Here is a 23756-nt window from a genome sequence, read left to right on the forward strand (position 1 = left end):
TACAGATGACTAAGAAAGCACACAGTCCTAAAGTTGGAATAAATTCCCCTTTGTCTAGCTGCTACATTTTTGAGCAGGACTTTAGCACACCATTATTCTGAATGTTTTTTTGGCTCAAGGCAAAAAATATTGACAAAGTTCCACCTCCAAGACAGTTATTGTCTCTGTATATTTGAGAGCAGCCTTCACAAGTTCACCTGCCAGTACTAAATCCTTGGCTTGGGAGAGGAAAGTAAAAAATTTGTTAGCATTCCAAGCTGTTTTACTGGAGCAGCATCTATAGCAGCAAATCAAATTGTTCTTTCAATTAAACCAGTTCAGTGCTTTCAGAGAAGAGCTGGCCTTCCCTCATTCCAAAAGAAACAACAGTTTATGCCCAGTATGAAGCTTTTACTAGTATCAAGAGCGAAGGGCTTTGGCTTTCTTATTTCTGTGGTCGCTAATTTATAACTCAGCGTAAAAGAAAAACACCCCAGAATATCTAGATAGAACCAGAAATGTTTCTTAGGTATCACAAGTGTTAACCGACCAAAGTTTTCAAATATATGGTTATTTTATATGGCTAAATATCAGCCTATCGCAGGGTTAAGGCCAATATGAAGCCATTCGTAACCAGCAAGTAACCAACACCTAGCAAGATGGAAAATGAATGGTGGGTAAATATGGGCAATTGCTGGGAAATATATGGCCTATGACTATAAGCTTGAACCAATGTGAGACCATGTATCAACACCTTTCATAGTGGGGCTGATACGTTGCCCGTCCCCAGCTAATATTATTACTTATGCCCTGCAATAGCTGCACTACTGCAAGTGCCCACTTCAATACTGCCCTCCCCCTTGCTTATCCACATGGTTGGCCCATTAAAGGCTACCATGGCTGCCAGATCTGCTTGCTCATGAATTTAGCCAATGCTGGCACTGTGATATGGAGCAATTCAGCACTTTGGGGGACCCAATAAGCACAGCCTTTCAAGAGGCTTCTGAAATCTGCAGCTGTGCCAGGATGAGGTTGGAAGATGCAGGATATAATGAAGGAAAGAGAAAGATATCATTTTGGTGAGAGAAGAAAATACCATTTTAGCAGAAGCATACTTATTTCAGTGATGAGGAAAGGGGGGAAATGAGGGAATGCAAGTAAAACATTAAAATAATCAATAGGAAAAGAAAACAAACTGGGCTATATAAAAAGACTCTAATAGAAATGAAATGAAATGAAAAGCACAGAGGTACTGGTGAGGACTTATGAATTTGCTGCAAAGAATAGGGCAGCTGGACGGTGAAAGATTATAACCATATTCAGGGAACTAGTTTAGGTTTGTACATGGTCAGTGAGACTGTTGACCTCCGTTTCCTCACACTCAATAGCCCCAGTGGTCATGCAAGAATAGTGATGCAGTTCCCTGTATTCTGACCTGTAACACCAGAATTGCATGTCTGATGAAAAGTCAAGACAAATATTTCCCAGAATAGCAAAACAGTGGGGAGAGGAGATTACAAAGTCTCCCTTGCCATGTTCGTTTTGAAAGCTGAAGTGGTATCTAAAGATGTGTGAGTAATGTGTTTATCATTCTCAAGATAGCTTGTCCATAATTTTTGTGCGAAATGTTTACACATCTCCATTCTTGTGGTGTTTGTCATTACAAATACAGGCTAACCCTTGCGTCTTTCCTTTTCCCACTGCTACACCCCCCACCAACTTGCACTTCATTGATATTCTCCCACCCAAAATGCTTCTCTTCACTGATTATATACCCGATTTCAATTTGAGCAATAGTCCTTTGGATAACAGAGCCTTGTTAAAACATCCATTAAAAGTCTGTACCAGTCATTTAATGGTGGGAAAAATATTCTATCCATTGGAGTTCCTTCATTAACTTTTAACATAGTTCTTCCTTACATTATGAAGGTGATAATCTAGGAACATTATACAGGGATATATTACAAATTTCAGACCAGTTTCCCATTCTCTATGGGGTAATAGTTAGGTCAGAGTTTTTTCAAGGCATTATTCCCCCTATTCATTTGTATCACTTTCTCCAAGTATCATTTCAACTATAATTCATCACCTATTGTTTCACTGTAATTTTGAATCCTCTACATACTGCATATAGGTCTAAAGCAGCTTTGTATTTAACCACTCACCTGGTAGCCAGAGACATAGAGGTCAAGGAATTATATACAGGCAAGTGAGCAGGCTGGCAGAGGAGAGATGGACTGCTCTATCCCTCCCTTGCATCCAGCACAGAAACCAAGCATAGGATGGAAGACACAAACACCCCTGTACTAGAAATGTAGCAGATTTCCTCCTCGGCCAGCCCTCAACAGACTAGTAAAATTAAAAATTAAAAATGTGTGAGCTAGTAACTTTCCTAAACTCATTTATGAGGCTCATTTCAAGAGTACAGAATACAATACATCAATTCAGCTGTACAAGATCACTTATCCACCATTTCAAAGTGTTAAATTGCAACTGCAAGATCCCCAAATACTAGTACTGTATTTTACTTGTGGTGGACAGTATCTCATGTCCCATTAAGTGGGGGGGGGGGAATTCATTTGGGTGAATTCTTGCCAAATCTGTTTACACAGATTACCTCTCTTTGACTCCAATCTTCCTTTATATGTATATAACAACTAGAGGTCCAGAATGGGAATGTACATCCCTACCCGTATAATAAAGATATTACTAGCCATTTCAAGTGCTATATTTTTTAGGCTATGTCTAAAGAGCTATTGAAGACCCATAGCTCAGGAGAAGGAGCACAGCTCGGTGGTAGTGCATCTATCTGCCTTCTACATTGAAAGTCTCAGGTTCAATCCCTGGCATTTCCAAAGCTAGGGAAAACTCCTATCTGAAATCCTGGAAAAGACACTAGCAGTCAGTGTAAACAATACTGAGCTAGTTTAGCCATTGATCTAACTCTGTCTTACAAAACCTGGGCAAATATCAGAAGGTGAATGGACAACCATACATGCTGCACATGCAGAAACCTACTTCCATATGCAAATCTGTCTTGCTGGCACATTTATGTTCTATGCAATCATCTTCATTTCATATACAGTACAGGAAATCCTGTCACTGAAATTTCATGTTGCAACTGATTGTTGAAATGGAGGTACAGTTTACAATAGAATTTCTAACAGAGATTACAGTGGGATTCCTAGATATTAACACATACAGCAGAACAGAAATTTACTCCAATCCTATTCACCGTATCTTCGTGTTTGGTTGTGCTGGAAAGGAAAATAGTACTCTCATACATACTGTATGTCTTTCAGACCTGGACAAAAATGCTTTCCTAGGCACAACTACAGTGAATCAACAATAACTGTAACAGCAAAAGGATTAAAAATCCACTGTATTCTGCCACCTTCTACTCTGATTAATACTACTCATATATGTGTGTGTACCCACACAAATGTTCCAATTTAACTAAGAGCTCAGCATCCACACAGTGTGACCCTAAAAACACATTGATAGGCCTATCCTAGTATTATTTCTTTGTTTCATTAAGTTTGTCCATCACTAGAGGATAAAGGGACATGAAAGTTCAAACTTACTTTATGATTACACCAGTACAGCACCAACAAACAAAACAAATACGCTTATAAAGCCTATTATCTACTTATGCTCAGCTGTGATTTGAGGATGAGTTAGTATCAACATACTGGAGACCAGAATGCGATGAACATGCCTTTACAAAGCAAATATTTGCTAAGGATGAACTTGAAACATCTTTTAGGAGAATAGTAACAACATTCTGGCAGTCAAACTGAACTAAACCCAAACTGAATCAAACCTTCCTTTTCCTTTATTGTGTAAGATCTTTGTAAGGCCATTCAAATGCTATTGGACTCCAACTGCCACCAGTCCTAGCTGGCATGGCTGATGATATCATGGATGATAGCTGAAGTCCAACAACTTTTGGAGGGCCACAGGATTCTTATCTCTGGTATAAGAACATAAGAACTCCCATACAGCATCCAACCAAGATCCATCCAGTTTAGGGCATACACACATTTGCCTTTTGCCTCGTCCATGTCCGAGGGTGGGTTTTTTTCTGCCCCGGCTCTCTTATTTCCCCCCACAAGGCAGATGGTGTTTGTTAGCCCGGTGGGGCAGAGGGTGCTGTTCTACAGCACTGAGGAGCAAGTTACAGCAACATATAAAGCAGAAATGTTTTCATTCACCAGTATCACTACAGAACAAACTTTCATGGTCCATTAGTAAGGTATCTCTACCACTGGACTGGAGTGTTGTCAACAGGCACAGAGTGGAAATCTGGGCATTCCACTGCTGCTGGCTTCTTTTTCAGTTGGTGCCATTCCAATTCACATTTGCTTTTTCTTCTTCTTCTTCTTTGGTGATCACTTGTAGCCGAGGAAGACTGTCTTCCATGAGCACGGTTTTAACAAGGAGTCTGTAAGTGACTGTGGAGGCCAATTCTGGATCCACACGTCCTTCCACAGTGGGGACATTGGTTTCCGGGCAGGAGTTGATTACGGTGTGGATTTGCCAAGCGTGCCTTCCTCCTAGCACGTTTCTCCCTTGCGTCCTGAGTTTGAGTGTCTTCAAAGCCCATAACACCTTTGGTAAAAGCTGGAGCACTCACAGGCCAATGTTTCCCAGTTGTCAGTGCTTATACTACACTTTTTTAGATTTGCCTTGAGACAGTCTTTAAACCTCTTTTGTTTACCACCAGCATGACGCTTTCCATTTTTAAGTTCGGAATAGAGTAGTTGCTTTGGAAGATGATCATCAGGCATCCGCACAACATGACCAGTCCAACGAAGTTGATGTTGCAGAATCATTGCTTCAACACTGGCGATCTTTGCTTCTTCCATTTTTCTTCCATTTGCTTTGCTGTTTCACCAACTCTCAAAATCTTTCTTCATCTCTGACTCTTCCAGATGAGCTAACCCAAACTCCTGGTGTCATTTCCCCCCTCTTTTTCCTGCAGCTGCTGTGTTGTTTCCTCATGTATCCTCTGCATCTCCATCATTTCTTGATGTCACTCTTGATGCTACCACACCAAAGTCAAGATTTTGTCCAGGACAGCTGTGCTCCAACCATAAAGACTGAGACACACGCTCATTTCTCTGTGCTTGATCTCATGTTTCTTCTTTAATAATTAAGTTTGGCATCATTCATTTGCAATGCACCAGATGCAATTTTCTTCATTCTATCCCCAACCCCTCAAAGGGGTCCTAAATCCAACCAAAGATCTTTTGCACTGATTTGATGCTCTGTCAGGTACCTCTTATAACTAATTATGTTCAGACTAATTAGGTTCTGCAATGTTCAGCTTTTAGATGTCACAGGCTGCCAATGAAATGTCATCAACCTGCTCATCTTGAGGGCGTTTGATCTCTATATTACATAGGGCCTTAAGACTTCTGTCTGAAAAAAACATTTTCTGAGCTGTATCACAGAGTTATTTCTCTGCCACCAAACCTCTATGAAATATTCTTCATCCAGAATAGAAGTCAGTTTGGAGAGTGAACCTAGGCCAGGCCTATGACTCTCACTATCTGCATCCAGCATCTTTCTAAACATCACCACCCTCCAGACATCTCGTAGAGGAGGCATGCAAGAAAGGGCCTCAGATGATGATTGCAGGGTTTGGGTCGGTTCATATGGGGAGAGGTAGACCATGAGATATTGTGGTCCTGAGATATTGTGTTTAAGGCTTCATAGGTCAAAACCAGCGGTTTGATTTAGGCCCAGGGTAAAAATGAAGTCAAATAATAAAAAAGAAGGCAATTTAGAAGATTAACCATGAAATATTGCCCAGTTTATTTCTTCTGGTTACACACTAATATAGTTTGCTAATCTTACATTGAAAGTTACTAACCATATACTTACCTCTAGATTAGAACCATGATAGACACTAATTCCCCTGGAAAAATTATTTCTAAACCAGCCTTGTAGACAAAATATGGTCACCTTTTGGGAGGGTGTGTGTGGTATTTTGCTTCAAGGCTTTTAAACAATTCAAATTACTTCAAATTTGAAACCCGCGAATGGGTGTTAACTCTGGAACTGTCCCTTTCCTGTGTGTTGCTAATTATTAAAGGCACATGGTACAGGAAATGAATAATTACGTTTCGTAGCAATCATACCAGTTAGCTAGGCACATATTCACCTAGAAACCATACTTCTTTTGTTCTGTCTAGCAAGATGCTGAGCAGATACACACATCTGTCAATCAGACATGAAAGTGTGTTGGCACTAGATGAGATATTTAGTGCAGGTCTGTGCTGAGTTGAGACACTTTCAGTGTGTATCCAAGCAAAACGTGCAACTTCATGTTCATCTGCTACAAAAAATTACTTTGGAAAGAAATCCGACCCATTTTGCATAGTTCTGGAGTACTGTCTTTGTTTGCGACTCAGATTTAGTCACAAAACTATAGTAGTGAGAAATCTAAAAATGCAAAATGAAGTAAATTGTGCATCCTGTAAGTTTTCCATTATCACATAAAGAACAATAAATGCAGAAAAGTTAACATCAATAGGGTGATATCTAAGTAAACATCCACCCTTCCTTATTTATACCTAAGAACTGGAATTCCTCATGCACACCCTAAATTCTGTGGGGGGGAGTGACTAACTATTATTATTATTATTATTATTATTATTATTATTATTATTATTAGTCCAATGAGTTCACAAAGTGTGGGATATTCTCAGGTTCAAGAAGCTTATGTACCAAATTAAAGCTATCATGGGCAGAGATGCAGCAAAGGCCTTTCTGCTTATTTGGGGTCTAATTAGTATGACAGGAGCCTTGCTAGATCAGCAGCAAACTCCCAGAAATATAAAATGATACATGCATGTTAAAGCCTTGCAAGTTCTGCCTCATGACATGGCTCTATAGTTCACATTCAGAGGTGTTCCCTGTATCATGCCTTATTTGTCACTTCTCTAGCACTCGCTTTCTTTGCAAGTATGACTGTAACTTTCATTGCTCTAGATCTTGTGTTCTGCTCATTTTACGTATATACACTAATTATTTTGCTTTTGATACTGTTCACGTTTATGCTTATGTTAGGTTTTGGTTTTGAAAAATTGTGTGTGAACAGCTCAAAGAAGGCTTTACAAATAAAGAGCTTTTTAAAAGAAAAAGGGAACTGAAGGATAACAAACCTAAAACAATATTCCAATGGTACTCCACACACAATTAGCATTTTTTTTTGGCTGAAACATGCATTGCTGGAGGTACAGGGGAATTAAGGCAGATTTAATACATATCTTTCGGAGCTGTAAAAGAGTAATACTTGAATATATATTTAAATAAAATAAAATAGAAATAGAAAAGTTCAGGAAAGCTGTGCAATTCTTGCAGATTTTTTTTAAATGAAAGAGGAAAGAGGAGGGGAGTGAGAGAGAGAGGGAAGATGACAGAAACTGAAAACCAGGCAGGTATCACTATGGACAACCCTACTGCACTACCACAATTCTAAGGAATATGTTCAGTTCTAATTCAAGTTAGTCTCAAGATCCCTACATTTATGTAATCTCAACATTAAATGAATTGCAACTAACCAGAATCCTACCAAACAGAAGGAAACTCATTTGCGATACACACATATCACATATCTTAATTTTTCTAGACAGTTGAAAATAAGTAAACCAACAAAAATGATTTTCTGGCAAAACAGTTTTTGAAAGAAGCATCCTACCCTTCTGTTTCAAAATACAGTGGAAGCTCGGGTTGCGAACATAATCTGTGACGGAGGCACGTCCCCAACCTACAGCGTTCGTAACCTGCAGCGCTGCATCCGCACATGCATGTGACACGATTTGACGCTTCTGCAAATGCGCAAAGCACGATTTAGCGTTTCTGCGCATGCAGCGAAACCCAGAAGTAACCCTTTCTGATACTTCCGGGTTTCCCACGATCCATAACCTGAAAACGTGTAACCCGAAGCGTCTGTAACCTGAGGTACCACTGTACTTGAATCTTGCTAACAGAAACTTCCACTGCTGCTATATCACAGGAAAGCCAAATACCAACTGTAAGAGATTATCATACTAGCAATATTATTTATTCTCTAGTCATTTGTGGTCTGTAACTGGGCCTGCAGGCAGTAATTTTACTGTACTGGAAGTCAACATGTAAGTAAAATTATCAATGATAAACCATATGCACTGGGAGAGGATATGCTCTCCGACAAGTGAATACAAAGAGTATTAATGGTAACTTAGTTCTGTTGGCCATATATAGGTCCGTTCTCAGATTACTGGTTGAGAGCTGAGCACATTATGCCAAAAGAATGCTACTCAAACACAACACAATGAATATAATTTACAACTTCTAGTAATAAACTGCTTTACTGCTTTGTCATGTAATAATCACTTACAACAAGATTTTGCCATAGTGGTATAACCACCATTAAGTATCCACTTAAGCAGAAGGCTTACGTGAAGTTCACTTCTCTTAGCAAAATAGACCGAGAAAACTAACTTTACCAGAGAAAAACAATAGCCTGCTCTACATACATGCATTAGAGGTCACACACTCTCAGGAAATAAAGTCATCAATTTCTGAAAGTAAATATTCCATTTGGCTGATGTAATTTATCAAATGTTTACAACCAAGTAAATAAAATGATCACAGCAAATAAAATTGCAGAGCAAAAGTGCACAGGGTAGTGATCAGACAGCAGAATTTTAAAACAGCTGGACTAGTAATTAATTTTAAAACAGAAGAAGTGATTAAAGTTCATCAAAAGGGGGGAGCATGTCAATGCTGAGAAACCTTTATCCGTGGAAAAGAAATTTAAAACCTAGGTAAAGCTCATCTCAAACACTCAAATCAGACTCTCAGGCTGTGTCTAGGTGGAAGTTTTCCAATGCCTGTGGCACTAAACAGAAAATGAATATCTAAGGAAGACGTACTAGTGCATGCTTTATTGCTACAATTTCTGATCTGGCCTGTACCCCTTGGATTGATCCTGCTAATCTTTTTGCATCAGAAGGAATCTCCACGTGGCTTGCAGCAGTAAGGCACACCAATTCAGGGCATCTTTTAAATGTTTGGGTTTGGAAGCACCCACAGAATCCTTTCTACCACAACACAGTGAAATACATTTTTAAAAAACCGAAATGCACAGGAAAACATACTGTTACATGGTCTGTTCTTCCACTAGGCATGAGCTATTCCAGAGGACATTGATAACAGATTTAGTTTGAATGAGAGAGCATTGGGGGAATTAGGCTGTCTTTGTAATGTCTGGGGGGCCCTCCAAGCTGGTTTTGTTTGGCTTGTTTGTTTGGTGTGTTTGTGTGTGTAATCTGCCATATCATCAGTGCATTACATGTAGATTTATACTGGACCATCCACACATCTTTCCATTTCATTAGTGTTTCTGTAATGCTTCTGTAATGGGACGCGGGTGGCGCTGTGGGCTAAAGCCTCAGCGCCTAGGGCTTGCCGATCGAAAGGTCGGCGGTTTGAATCCCCGTGGCGGGGTGCGCTCCCGCTGCTCGGTCCCAGCGCCTGCCAACCTAGCAGTTCGAAAGCACCCCCGGGTGCAAGTAGATAAATAGGTACCGCTTACCAGCGGGAAGGTAAACGGCGTTCCGTGTGCGGCTCTGGCTCGCCAGATGCAGCTTTGTCACGCTGGCCACGTGACCCGGAAGTGTCTCCGGACAGCGCTGGCCCTCGGCCAATAGATGTGAGATGGGCGCACAAACCCCAGAGTCTGTCAAGACTGGCCCGTTCGGGCAGGGGTACCTTTACCTTTACCTTTAATGCTTCCGCAATGTTACCACATTATTGCTGTTTGGAGGGACACACCTGCACTACAGTGCAACAAAAGGAGGAGAAAAACAAACAAACAAACATGTTACATTTGTAACAGGATTTCAGCAGAAAGCTATGGGACACGCACTGGTTGGAAATGAAGAACTATGTCTGTCCTGTAACGTTTGCAGGCGCAATATTGAAAGCAAGGTCGTGTATAGCCATCCCAATATCATCATGCACACAAGTCATTATGAAAGAGAAAGATGCCCAGAGGGGCCCTAATTTATTTGCAATATGCAAGCATACCACTGTAAGATCAACTCTTTACTCGACTGATGGTGACAAAATGACTTTAATTGGAACAAACTCTACCACACACATATAGGACATGGGAAAAGCCCACCAGAAATCTCTCTTCAAATGCCTCAGGGCCCATATCAAGAGCTCCTGAGCTTTTTGTAAAACCTAGACTGGAACAGCTCCTGACTCTGGTGAACTGGAATGTACAAAACACAGACAGGGTTCCCTTTACATTACAACCATAAATGGAAGCAAGGAACAGAGTATCTGCCACTCTGCACTAGACCGATCCTGAACTCCAAGACTATGCTTCATCTTCAACCAACACACACCATTTACTTCATCTGTCGTTGTCTCCTCAAAGCTACCAGTTTCTAGCGTCCCCTTGTTCCGATTCTCAGCTATTGACTACAGCACTCCACCGGCTTCGGGGTTAGCCTTCAGGCCTCATAGCTGGTTATCTAACTTGCTCTTGCACAGACTTCTTCAGGCTTACTTTAAGGTTTTCTACAAACTTCTTCTGAAGCTTTTCTAGAGTATTGTGAGGAATCAATTAGTGCCCTGTCACTTTTGATCCAGTGGATACCATGGCTTTTGATCCAGTGGACGCCTCTGCTAATAAAAAGGGAGGGAAGGGCGTTTTTGCCAGTTCTCCTTTCCCCCTCCATATCTCCATGCCACCTTCAACCCTGTTCTGGAAGGTTCCTCAATTCAGTTTTTAGGGGGTACTGGCAACTGCACAGGGGAGGGAAAATCTCCAAAAGCTGTCTGCTTTCCCCTTCTGTGAGCTGAAGCAGAAGCCCTTCAGGGAGAACAAGATCACCAACTGGTTTCCACCATCTGCTACTATTTCTTACATTCAATCACATCAGTTCTCATTTTCTCTCAAGGGAACACAATCTCACTTTTCACACCAGTGTCACATACTCCCCACTTACCCAAGAGGTTTGAAATTCTAGGGGGACAGCACCACCAGATTGAAATACTTCTCCTTCCTGAGTTCTCATAGTGCTTTATTAAAGCTATCTATCCTAACGAATATCGCCATACCTTTTGAACGTATTTCCTCTTTCAGAGTAGCCTGCCTCAAATGGTTGTTGGAAAGATGAAATGAGATAACTAAGGAATTCACGTACGGACTCACCAAATGAAAATATTGTAATTGTGTCTTCTCTTGCTTGATCTTATGCTACATATTATTTTAGAGGTGTGTTTTTTTCATTATTTCCTTTTGTCTACATGCAAATGATTTCCTTTTCTGTCATAATTTACCAATTTTAATAAAAACACAGGGATAACTCTGTGTATGCTGCCTTGACTTCTCTCGTGGAACAAATTTGATAAATGAACAAAACGGAAAACAAACGTTTTTCTGTTTGCCCAACGTTGCAGCGGAATTAGTTACTCTCACATGACAAACAAAGTTTACACATGTCCAATCTCAAATAGCTGCAGAAAGCTTATACAGAATCATCAGCTATAGTTCAACCCTTTCTTGTATTTTCCTCCTCCCCTTCCTTTCCTACCCAATCTCTGGAGAGAGCTTTGGTCATCCAGAATAGAAACTCATCTCCTTTGTCTGGCATTCCATCTCAAAAATAGTATGCCCCATCTGTTACATAAAACACTACTTTCAGGCTGAAAAAAATATTCAGAATGCTTTGGAAATTAGTTCTGTACTCTCAAAACAAATAAAAACAAAACAGATAAAGATGTACAGAGACCTGTTTTGTAAGCTCTGTGATTTCTGTGTTGAAAGACATGCATTTGATAGCAGACAATTCCCAACTCTGGTAGAATTAAAAAGTCGAAAACCAAGAAGGTTGAGCATTGGGCTGAGTGACTGCAACTGGGTTGGAAGAACAAGTTTCAGCTCCTCGCTGAACAAAAATATGGTGAAGAAGAGAAAGTAGAGAAAAAGGAATATCAGCTAGTTCAGTAGAAGCAAACAGTGCCCTCCATATATTGTTAGACCACAACTTGCTTGATCTCCAACCACTTGGCCATGCTGGATTGGCCTGATAGGATTCATAGCTCAGCAACACCTGGCAGGCACAATGACTACTCTTTTTTTAAAACAACAATATTTTATTGTTGGGTTTTTTTAAAATTAATATGGAATGACAATGCCCACACCCAACAGTACTGCCTCCCCACCCCTACCCTCCAAACAGAGGTTCCTTGTGGGAAAACACTGTTCCAAAGTGTGAGGTGTGAGCCTGGTGGCTCCTGAGTGAGATGAATCAGATACAAGAGGGAATGATGGAACATGGCTCTTATTAATTTTTATTATATTGATATAGGCTATTTGGGGATCTTATCTTTCTTTCAACTCCTTACTACCCTTTAGCTTTGAGCCCTTGAGGACAGGGATTAATATCAGCAGTGCGATTTTTCTAGAAAAATAGGTGCTGCAACTCACCATGAACTTCTCCCTTATTTTCTTAGAATGGCAATGGCGCTCACGTGACAAGAGCTGGAGCTGAGATCCAGTGAGCTCCAGCTGAAAAGAAAGCCTTGAGTATTAGCCATATCATTGAAACCTGACCTACTGTGATCAAGTAGTCTATAAGTCACTCATATAGATATATAGACCAAACTCCAAGCATTATAGAGGTTTGCCTTCAGTGTATTCAGGAATAAACATTATATGCCTTGCTGGTGCTAACCACCCCAAGTCCAAGACTACAAAAGAGAATTGCTAGCCAGATGAAGCAGTGTTGTGGTTTTCAATGCTTTGAAAGAAAGAAAAAATGAAAACAAAAGCCTTCCTCCTTCAAGCAGCAAAATGACAACCAGGAGCCGAGAGCCAAGAAAAAGTTGAAGGGGCTTATAGCAAAAAATAATAAAAATAAAAATACCTCAAGCGGAAATTCTGTGTCACAAACTACAAACCGAGCAGCATCAAATCCATGGTTGCCAACCACCCTTTCATTACTCTTGGGAGTTATATCACACCTGTGACTTCCTCTGCAGTAGAGTTGGAGTGGGAGACCCTGAGACTTCAGGGCACATCCATAGCATCTTTTCAACAAAGGAAGTACGCTTGCACAAACTAGCTCTCACCACATCAGTGGGGAAAGTGGAAAAGCAAAACACACTTTTGCAAGCACCCAAAACTCCTACACACAGTACAGATTGTCACTAGCTTGTCAAGTTAGATTCTGCTCAGCTGAAAACATAATGACCTAGGCAACTGCAGCAAGCTTCTGAATACTAGTTACTGGGGAGGGTGATGTTGCAGTCAGGTCCTTCTTGTGAGCTTCCCACTGGAATCTCATTAGACACTGAGAAAACAGAATACTGGACCAGATAATCCATGGTCTTGTTACCACAAGGCTAAACTTTTCTGCCTACCTAGTTGTCTCATCAATCACACTTATCAAAAATATGGATAGACCACCAGCAAAGCCTGAAAAATATAAAATTATATTTTCATAGCAAAGACTAGTAATCTCAATGTCTGGTGAAGCTTTCTAGTTCACTGTGGAAAGTGATCACCAGGCCATGCCTTATCATGGGTCCATCATTTATTTGTATGCATGGCACTAGCTTCAACACATGTGCTGTAGATTTTAACTGATCCTTGTTTTATGTAAAGGCTCTAATTACTTTATTCTTCTTACTTTCCATATTTATGCTATGTTTGGTTTTATAAACCTATGTGAAAATAGTATAATAATAATAATTTAAAATTGGTAATTGTTTTAAAGAAGCATAAGGGTTTTATCACCAGTACAACTTTGCATCAGTTTCCTCAAAAGTGTGTATAGTTCCTGTAATAGGTATGAGTTACTCGTGCGTAAGCTGGTGCCTTTCTCGGTTAATTTTGCCTTGTTAAACCTTTCTGACTGCACAGCCCCATCTCATCATGGCTGCCTCAGTCACTGGCAGAATCCATCAGTGGGCATTTCTTGAACCTCTTCCAACATAAAAGTTGTTTGACACCCAGTCTCCTCCTCCTCTCACTGCGCGGGAGTCTTCTGCGCAGGGAAGGCGTGGGTAGCGGAAGACCTGGGCTCTCCTCACTGATGTCCAGTGAAGAGTCCTGGAGCCCTCTCTCCAATTCCCCCGTCTGCCCCCCTTTATCCCTGGTGTTGCGCTGATTGGCTTCCCCCTCTACTGAGCTGTTTCTCTCCCTGCTGCTGGGTCCTTCGCCAGCATCATCTGGGAGCCTCCCCTTCGCCTCTCCCTTCGATGTCAGTTCCCTGACAGTTCCCAAATGTGTTGTGTGGGCTCTTTAAATCCGTATTTCCTACTTCAGCAGAGGCGAGCAAATTGTGTTACACCTACAGCACACATTTAAAGCACATTTAAAACAATTTAATAGTCATGGTTTCCCCACACAGAATCCTACGAACTGTAGTTTACCCCCCACAAAGCTACAATTCCCAGGACTCTTAACAAAATGAAGTCTGAATTTCGGGAGAAGGAAATAATTCCCCTGTCCACAATGCCTTTTGCCCTGGCTGGACCGAGCCAGCAGGTTTTAAGTAATGACAGTTTCTGTGTAAGAGAATCTACCATCACCACCTTTGGAATGATCTGCCTATATGCAGTCAGCTGAAGCTACGAACCAAAAAGAGAAAAAAATTGTCAAGGCTGCTGAGCCCTTGTCCTGCTTAGCACTCTTGATCAAGACAGAGTGCATCTACTGAAAGCAGTGTTGTAACCAGTAGAATCACTGCAGTAGTGTTTTGGCAAGAACTCTCAGGAGCATGTCACAGGTCAGAGTTTTACTGCTGATTTATCTGATACACAGAGCTGCACATAATGCTTCAAGTTCAAGCAATTTCAAGAAGCATATTTTTAGTTTAGTTCAGTTTAATTTATATGTCACTTTTCCATGGTGAACCGTGCCCAAAACAACTCAAAATAAATACGGTGTCACAAATGCACAGTACACATGGTTAAAAGCTTCTCTCCCTTTTCTTCTATGAAGCTTCTTGACAACTCAGAGAAGTTCTTTCTTCAACAGCCGGGGGAGGGGGGGCGAGGGGTGTACAAAATTATTGTTGTGGATAGATGCCATTTCTTATTAACTAGAACGTACAGGATGTGAACTTTTCTGACATTGGTCTAAATTCTTACATTGAAGGATCATTTAAACACAGCTTTGCCCTCCTTGCTGAAGCCATCTGCAAATCAATTCTCTTCAAATGCTGTCCGGAATCCTCTGCATCAAACCCTGTATAATATTTCCAGGGTAGGCTGGGTTGTTTAGATTTTCAAAAGCAGTTACACTCTCTTGAGGCTTTCGTTTTATTTATTTTTCCGTATTTTGGAGGATGTCAGCAGTTGACCAGGCAGACACAAAATTGCGTACAGATTGCAATATAAAGAAGTGGTGATGACTGCCTTTCAAAGAATCATAGAACTGCAGATCTGGAAGGAACCCCAAGGGTCATCTAGCTCAACCCTCTGCAATGCTGGAATCTCATCTAAATCATACATGGCAGACGGCCACATAATCTCTGCTTAAAAACCTCCAACGAAAAGAGTCCATCCCCTCCCAAGGGAGACCGTTCCACTGTCGAACAGCTCCTACTGTCAGAAAGTTCTTCCTGATGCTTAGTCAGTAGAAAGCACTGTACCACACATACTTCTGTTTTAAATCACTATCCTTCGACCTCAGTGCTCCTTCTGCAAAACAGGAATGTTAAAGATCTACCTCACAATTTGTTACGAGGACAGATGATATAAAAGATTGTGAAGCACTTTGTATACTAATAGCAGGGCATTAGTATATCGGGATACTAACAAGCAGTAGTTGAGCAGAATGTGAACGCTTCAAAAATGAGCACTGTGTGGTGCTGTCACTAGAATCATCTGCTTACAAAGCCCGAGTATGGCTTGCACAATAGTTTTTCTCTTTCTTATATTTATCCTCTCAAGATAACATTAGCAAGCTGACTGCAGGAGACACACATGGACACACTGCAATCTTAAGTATGTTTACCCAGTAGAAAGTTCCACGTAGCTCAATGAAATTTATTGCCAGTAAGTGTGTTTAGGATCGCAGCCATGGTAATCTAATTTTCATTAATAGAATATGGCTTCCCCAATGATAAACATTTGTGTCAATGCAATGTTTAAAGTCCCTGGAAACTGAAACGTAAGAGCAAAATTTCTGCTGGAATAGTAGGGAGGTTCTACCATCCTAAGAATTTGTATCTTAGAAGATGACCATGTCTCCCTTTTGTCGCTGTCTTCAAAATGAACACTTCTTAGAAAGGAAAGGGATAATAGGGAAAACAACGTTCTATGCTGAAAAGATATAACTAGCTATTTTGGGAGGAAAACAGAAGGTATTGTCTAGTATGTAGTGCACACAAACTCCTTTTTCACCACTTCATTTTGTACTACAACTATAGTTAAGCCTTACAATATGTCATACATGATGGGTGAAATGGAGGACATTGTTTCTTTTAATTTTGCATGCATGGTAATGCATTTAACCACTAAGGTCATACCTGCATGCGATGACTGACAACTTTTCAGCTTGATTCAAAGCAAACAGCTGCTAGTTTAATTGCCTAGCAACTAAAAATTGATAGATGACCCTTAAGATGGATAACTACCATAAATCACCTCATTCAGACACCCAGGGAAAAAAATTAAAAAACAATGGCTTTCATGACATTTGCTGCATTCTGTAATGTGCCGTGATAAATTTGGCTACCTTATGGAGGCACAGTTGTGCCTGCTGAAATTAGACAGTTTTCTGCATTCTATACTTCTTGCAGCTTTGTGCCTACTCTGCAAGGTGTGTTCATATTAATATACTCCACTGCCAGAAAAAAAGAAGAATACCAGAAGCTGCTGTCAGTCACCATGAGGCAGGGAGAATCTGTATTCTATCTCGGCATTGCCAAACAGCTTTTAATCAGGAAACAGCAGTCTTATATCATAACTGAGGCACAAGCCTACATGCATTAATAATGGTTACAATAAATTTAGTGTAATGACTTGACCCCTGGTCGACATTACAGATGTTGTGATAAATATGAATATAATGAACTGCTTCCTGTTTGTAAACATGTTGCATGCTTCCAGGTCGGGAGAAAAATAACCCTCATGCAAATTCAACCACGTTTATAGGTCTGGAATGGGCTGACAACCCAAACCACAACTCCATTTAATTTTAAGCCAAAGTATTAGGATTTGAGCCAATTTATTTGTACTAAATAGGACTAATCTTGATCCTAAAAATATGTGCTTGGAATTCTCTTCAACATCTATGGAACTGACTTCAAATCAAGGAGTATGTCTAAGACCAGGCTGCACCCTAAACACACTTACTGAGGCTGTGGTCATTGTCAGAACTATTACATCTGGTGGCAGTGAAAAAGCCTAGTGGCTATTTTACCCAAGCTGGTTGTGTGCACCTGTCACCATGTGCTGAACTCAGCCTTTGGCAACATGCCACCACAACCAGATTGCCATTTCCCCTGTAATTGCCATAGGTGGACACAATTATGAGCATATTAAATTCAATGCTATTATTTCCAAAATGTATTAAATACTGGAGCATATAGGCTAAAATCAAATAACATTGGCTTAAGTGAGTTGTAGATCATGCTATCTGTGGGTTCCCTATCAGAGAAAGTGTCTAAATTAGTTTAGATGCCAACCCCTCATCGTAACTGCATTGTGAAGTAGGCTATAAACTGCTCAGAATGCAGACTTGTATCCCTGAAATTATAATGTCAAACACCAGAGAGGAACATTAGTTGCCAAAAATATCTAAATGCAAGATCACACTTCTGCAAGTAAATCAACATTTGGAAAAGGAAATTCCCCTTATTGTTGCAGATAATGGATTTTCTTCGTTTGTTATAAACAGAACTGATAAGCATTCTAAAACAGATGTTCATAATTGTTTTTATTTTTGTTGCTGATTTTAATTCTGCTTCCACAAAACTTTCATTAATGTTTTATATTATTTCTCTCTCTTTTAACTTTGAGTTTAATACCAAGCTTACACCTTGTTTTGTTTTTCAGGTTAGAAAAAAGTTAATTCTGCTTGCACAAAACTTTCATTAATGTTTTATATTCTTCCTCTTAAAACCAAACTTACACCTTGTTTTTAGGGTTAAAAAGGAGATATCCCAATGCCTATTACGGCCTGTATATGCTGAAGTGTTGGGTTTTCCAGTCATTTATTATGGATAGGATCATTCCTATCCTGAATTTTTGGTCCTAAAAAAGTTACTCACTCAAAGCAGCCACCAAAACGTATTAAGAACATCAAATCATCAAAACAGTAAACTGTAAAATGGAACTAATTCAACAGCAGCAGACGAGTCAAAAACGTAGCTTACGGTTATTATTTAGAAAGACTACTCACTAATAGATGTCTGCCTACAACTAGAAACTGATCTCTACAAACTGGAGAATGAAATCTGTGGAACATGATGAGACACCCTCCAGTTACCTCATGCCCATTTGATTTCCTATGTAAAAAAATTATCTGCTCAAAACCAAATCTGGAAGGCCTCATAATGAACCCAACAGTAGCCATTTTTGTGAAGCATAAAAACCATCCAGAGCAATCAGTAGAGCAAGCCTCTCCTGGGTCCATAGCATCACATTATCAAGATCCTCTAATGCTTTCATTTTCAGAAATCATTCTTTACCCCATCATCTGTACTCATACCATACATGCTATTCTTTGGTTCACCAGATAACTCATATTCTAGCATTTAGCTAAATATTTACAGAAAGGTTAAATTAGTTTTAAGCACAAACAACATTACAAAATTTAAAACGACTGCATTTTGAAATATAAATTACATTGTTACGAACTTAATGAAAGTTCTAGAACAACGAGCTGGCAACAACACTCTAAGCAGAACTACATCATCGTGCTTTATGCATCGTTGCAAGCTTCACCTGAAAAAGTGAGGAAGTACTTCCAAGACCAGCATATATGTAATACAAGCCATGCCTTAGCCATGGTTATAGGATTGACTGCAGGTGGTAGACTATATGCCCTTTCCCCCAGGTCCTCCCCTCTCAAGCATGGATTTCCCCACCCTTTCCCCACAGCGCTTAACCATAGTTCACCATCCAAGGTCATTAACTGCAGCTAATGCAAACATTCCCACCTAACATTTGAAACTCTGCTTTGAAGCAGGTTACCAATTCCAAATTAGGAACTATGGCTAACTTCTATATGGATGTACCAGCAAATTATGGTTTGGAATGATGAGAATTTGCAGTGAATAGGAAAGGAGGCTGGGAAGCAAGGATATGATCCTAACGCCCTGCCATGATTAAGTATCAACCAATATAATGTACAAACACCACAAATTGCTATCAACTTAAAATTACACACAGATCAGACCTCTCTCTTTTTTTCTTTTTCTTTTTTGCAGTAATACCATATGGGCATACAGCAATAAGAATGATTTACTATACGTTGCAAAAAATCTCAATAAAATTAGGTTATTTTTTTAAAAAAACCTTCATTTTGCCACATTTTATGTATCAAAAGATGTACTGCCATGCTGGACAACTGAGTGTCGATAGTTGGTTCATATCAATAGGACTCTTCAAGCAACGTGCAACTGTATGATTTAGACTCCATTTGATATAGAAAGCTTTCACAATATGACACACTGGTTATATTTAATGCTACCAGAATTTCATGATATCTCATACAGAATACAGCTAGGCTGCAGCACTTCAGCAGCCATGTGACTAAAGGCCCAAGCAAACAAAAGCATTGAGTGCACCTCATTTAATGTCTCTTATGATGATATATTTAAGCTAGGATTAATTGCATACATGTAAAATTCATATTCAATCACTCTATTTGTGTCTCAGCTGTAAGCCTTTGATGTTTCTATGAAGGATCCACAAAAGGAGACAAGAAGGCATGCTGGCCCTTTAAAACTGAAATGCTTGTTTCCTTTCTGTAAGAAAAGTAAATCATGCTGTAGTGAGTGGAGCTTTGAAAAAGCATCCATCCATTAAAGTTCATGGATCCTCGTTTCCAGATTGTCCCTCCCCTGGCTGTGTCTCAAGTTACAGCCTTGTACAATCCAAGTCTAAATAATATTCACCATGATAAATGACACCATAACTCCGATATCCACAATCAATCTTTGCTTTAAAGATACATCCATCTTCAATAATGTTGATGGGGATTCTGTAAAATGGGAAACGTGACTGTTTTCCCGACCTCCTAACAGTGGGGGAAGGAAACTCTGAGTGATGGCTGTCAGCTCACATCTGGCTGCAAAAATAAATTAGCCTTATGTAGACAAATGAAAGGACCAGCCCTGACTAGAAAACAGCCACTCCTGAGCAATGGCTAATTTATAGGGTTCCTTTCTAGAAAGTTCCTCGCTGAGGCTACAGTCCCCTTAGCTATCTCTTTAAATGATATCTGATGCTGTAAATAATTTTACTGTGATAGCAGCAGCTATGCATAATGTTTTTAAAGGGGTCTGTGTGAGTGAGAAAACAATAACTGTTCTCTCATACGAAATAAAAACGAGACAGTTGGGGAAAACTTTTGTTTCAGCTAAAAATTTGTTTATATTCTGGCAGTCTAATCTATGGTTAAAAGAAAATAATCACATTTGAGCCGTTAATCTTAATGGCCTTATAATAGTGCTGAATGACAAGGTTAAAAAATAAATAAACAGCTGAGTGTAAAACTATTTTAGTTGCAGTTGCTTTTCTTCTTTGTAAGTGAAGCACTTTTTACGGAGAATTCTGTAAACTAAGTCACCTTATTTGTTCAGGTGTTGTATGAGTCATACACGCTACACAGAAAAGAAACCCCTTAGGTTACCTGTTCAGGTACTTTATATTGAAGTACTTAATATTCAAAACCAAGCAAAAAGCTTAGCAGAGACAAAATCTGAACGACGACAAAATGCATGAAAATGCATAGGGAAGGTTATTCTGTGCATAGGGAAGGTTATATCACAGCAACATTACAATCCTATGCATGTTTCCTGAGTGGGTAGTCCTACGTTGAACAATGGGGCTTACTCTGCAGTAAGTGTGTTTAAGAGAGGAGGCTGAAACACTTCGGAAATTGTTAGGTCTCTTTTTCCTTGTAACGAGAAAACTTAGTATTTTACTTCTTGTACAGTAGTGCCCCACACATAGATGACTTAAATGCAGCTAAACTTTGCAAGAATATACCATCACTAATTGTGTCCCCCACAAGAAAGAAAGAAAGAAAGAAAGAAAGAAAGAAAGAAAGAAAGAAAGAAAGAAAGATTTCCGAACTTTCCAAGAAAGAATCCATATTAGTGATGATGGTGGAGGTTGTGAGGGTTAATTTTGTGAAGGTTGAAGGACTTACAGTAATGCTGTGAAGACAGAAACATCACAGGCTTTCCTGGCAAGAGGCTCAGAGAGGGTAGGAGGGGACTACGAAATGAACTCTCTCAGGCTTTGTCATGTACGTTTCCCAAGGCCCGGACTGGCCCCTTTGATAAATGACACATGTCATTCTGTCAGAGGCTGACACTGCAGCTGGGAGGGCTAGTGATATATGACTCCACTGAAAAGGAAATCAACTTTTTGGCACTGACTAAGACTGTGCCCTGTGTAAGGATTTTGTTTCTAAAAAAGTGAAAGATAGACTTAGGATTTGAAGCGGGGTGGGGGGGTGGGGAGTTGAAAAACAGATTGAACGACAGCTTACACTTAATTTATGTTAACTCGGTAATGGTGAAATGTGCTAGCCTGTGATAAATAAAAGCTACATTAGTCAATTATTAATCACACTCTAACTTGTAGCCAAAACCCATGACTTAAATCTGAGGCCTGAGCTGCCTTACAAACAGATAAGACAGTGTTTGATAGATGTCTTGCATAGTGTAATCAGGAAGGAATCAAAGGCTTAGTGGTTTAACCAATGAGGGTGTGTAGAAGGTTCTGGAATCTGAAACTGGGTAAAGTGGATAACTGGATTGAAAGCGCCCTTTCACAGAGGATACAGTATATCTTTTGACTGCTTTAAAAAAGGAGAGAGGGAGAGGGAGAAGCATATCTGACTTTAGTTTTAATCTTTTTTATATATAAATACACGGATGTCTTGAAACTGTATTTCCCTCCCTACAACTACTGTGTTAAATCATTTAAATCTGATCACTATTATGGATTCTCACCGAGACATCAAGTGTTTCAAATATGATCGTTTTGCACGGATTACAATTTAAGCATTTTATTTAATCGAATGAACTCGCATCGGGCTACGACACATTCATGCAGATATACTAGCTGTAGAGGAAAAAAAAGCACAAAGCTGCATAAAATAAATGATTTCTATTCAGCCAGGTTGTAAAGACAAAATAAAGGATCTGAGCTCCAAAAGGGAAGAAAAACCTGAAAATCAACCGTGCATAGGGGGCAGGGAAGCTGAATCTAAAATGGCCACAATGAGGATCTCTGAAAGGCTCACACTTCACCTAGGAAGGAAACTGCTGTGTGTTGTCTGTCCGTGGCAGGCAGGTTAATATAACAAACTCTCCACTCTTAAGGTGCTAAATTTCTCCTCGCTGCCCACAGGCCTAGCAGAAGATGCCCATATCAATAAAGATCTGTCTACAGATGGCATGTGAGGTAGAAGCCGTTCACGTGCTTGTACACAGGGAAATCTCACCCGTGGTGTATTCTCATGCATGCTCTTACGCATCTGTATCATGTAAATTCAATTTAAGCTGAAGTGAAGTATGTATGACCTTTCACTCACATTGGTTAAAAAATCACTCCATATTGAGGGCCAACAGTAGATTTGTGCAGAGCTTTTCATCTGGACAGTTGTAAACGACATTAACTGGTTTTGTTACCCAGACATTTTGTTTTAGCACAGCCTTAATGCTAAGCAACTAGCAATTTCCATGCATTTAAATGAAATAACCTTCATGTACAAATCAGCAGTATTCTTTTAATTTTCTGGGAGAGTTCATAGTCCAGCTACAAATTATTTGAAAGTCCTTTGTCATGCAACACATAGGGTTTTGTAACTGGAACATAAAGCCCTTATAATACTGTGTTAATTTCTATATCATTGGGACCTGTGTCCCATTTTATTCCTGGGCCGCTGTGTAAAAATAAAAGGAAGCCACAGAATTAAAACCAGTTCTCCATCTTCATCCCAAAGTGCACAGAACTGCCTTTCGTTCCCTAGTGCCTCCCTAGGGCTGGGTTGCTAACTGACCAGAAAAAAATACCCTGACCTGTTCTTGTGGCTTTTAACAGCAATTTTAACAGCTAGGAAATAGGCATGATCACCTTCTATTGCCTGCATACCAAGGAGATTAAGGGTGCAGAGGTTGGTCAAAAAGTTGGCAGGTGGGCAAGGAGCAGAAAAGACAATGAAGATAAGCAAGGAGGGGAAAGTGAGGTGCTCCATGCAACTTGTAGAACCACTTCCACTTCCCCAGAGGTAACCTTCCCTGTTAGCATGGCTTCAAAGCACCTTAAACACAGCTGAGAGCCAAAAGTAAAAAAGCAATACCACAGGCCACGTGAGGCAGAAGGTACGAAACGTAACCTACCCTACCCATTAAATTGATGGACCATTATATAGTATTCAAATAATAACCAGGCAGCAAATAAAATATGTACTAAAACCTCATTCCTAATAAAAAGCTTAATTGTGCCCAGAAAACCAAAGCCAAATAGGTATTTCAATACTGCTGAAATAGGTTAACTTCAGCTTTCGA

General features: G+C 39.9%; 1 protein-coding gene across 6 annotated transcripts in view; it reads right to left on the reverse strand.

The window, feature by feature from the left end:
- The window catches only part of TSHZ1 (teashirt zinc finger homeobox 1), a 79561-nt gene that overhangs the window by 35760 nt on the left and 20045 nt on the right, over positions 1–23756 (reverse strand). Inside the window, exon 1 of one of the 6 annotated variants that reach the window (XM_082234955.1) lies at positions 4194–4251. The exons of the other annotated variants lie outside the window; for them this stretch is intronic. Coding sequence (XP_082091081.1) covers positions 4194–4227 — 34 coding nt within the window. The 5' untranslated portion in view covers positions 4228–4251. Of the gene's footprint in view, positions 1–4193; positions 4252–23756 lie in introns of those variants that run through there. 6 annotated transcript variants of the gene reach the window in all.

This window comes from Podarcis vaucheri (assembly GCF_965113315.1).
Source record: "Podarcis vaucheri genome assembly, chromosome: 8".
Classification (NCBI taxonomy): Eukaryota; Metazoa; Chordata; class Lepidosauria; order Squamata; family Lacertidae; genus Podarcis; species Podarcis vaucheri.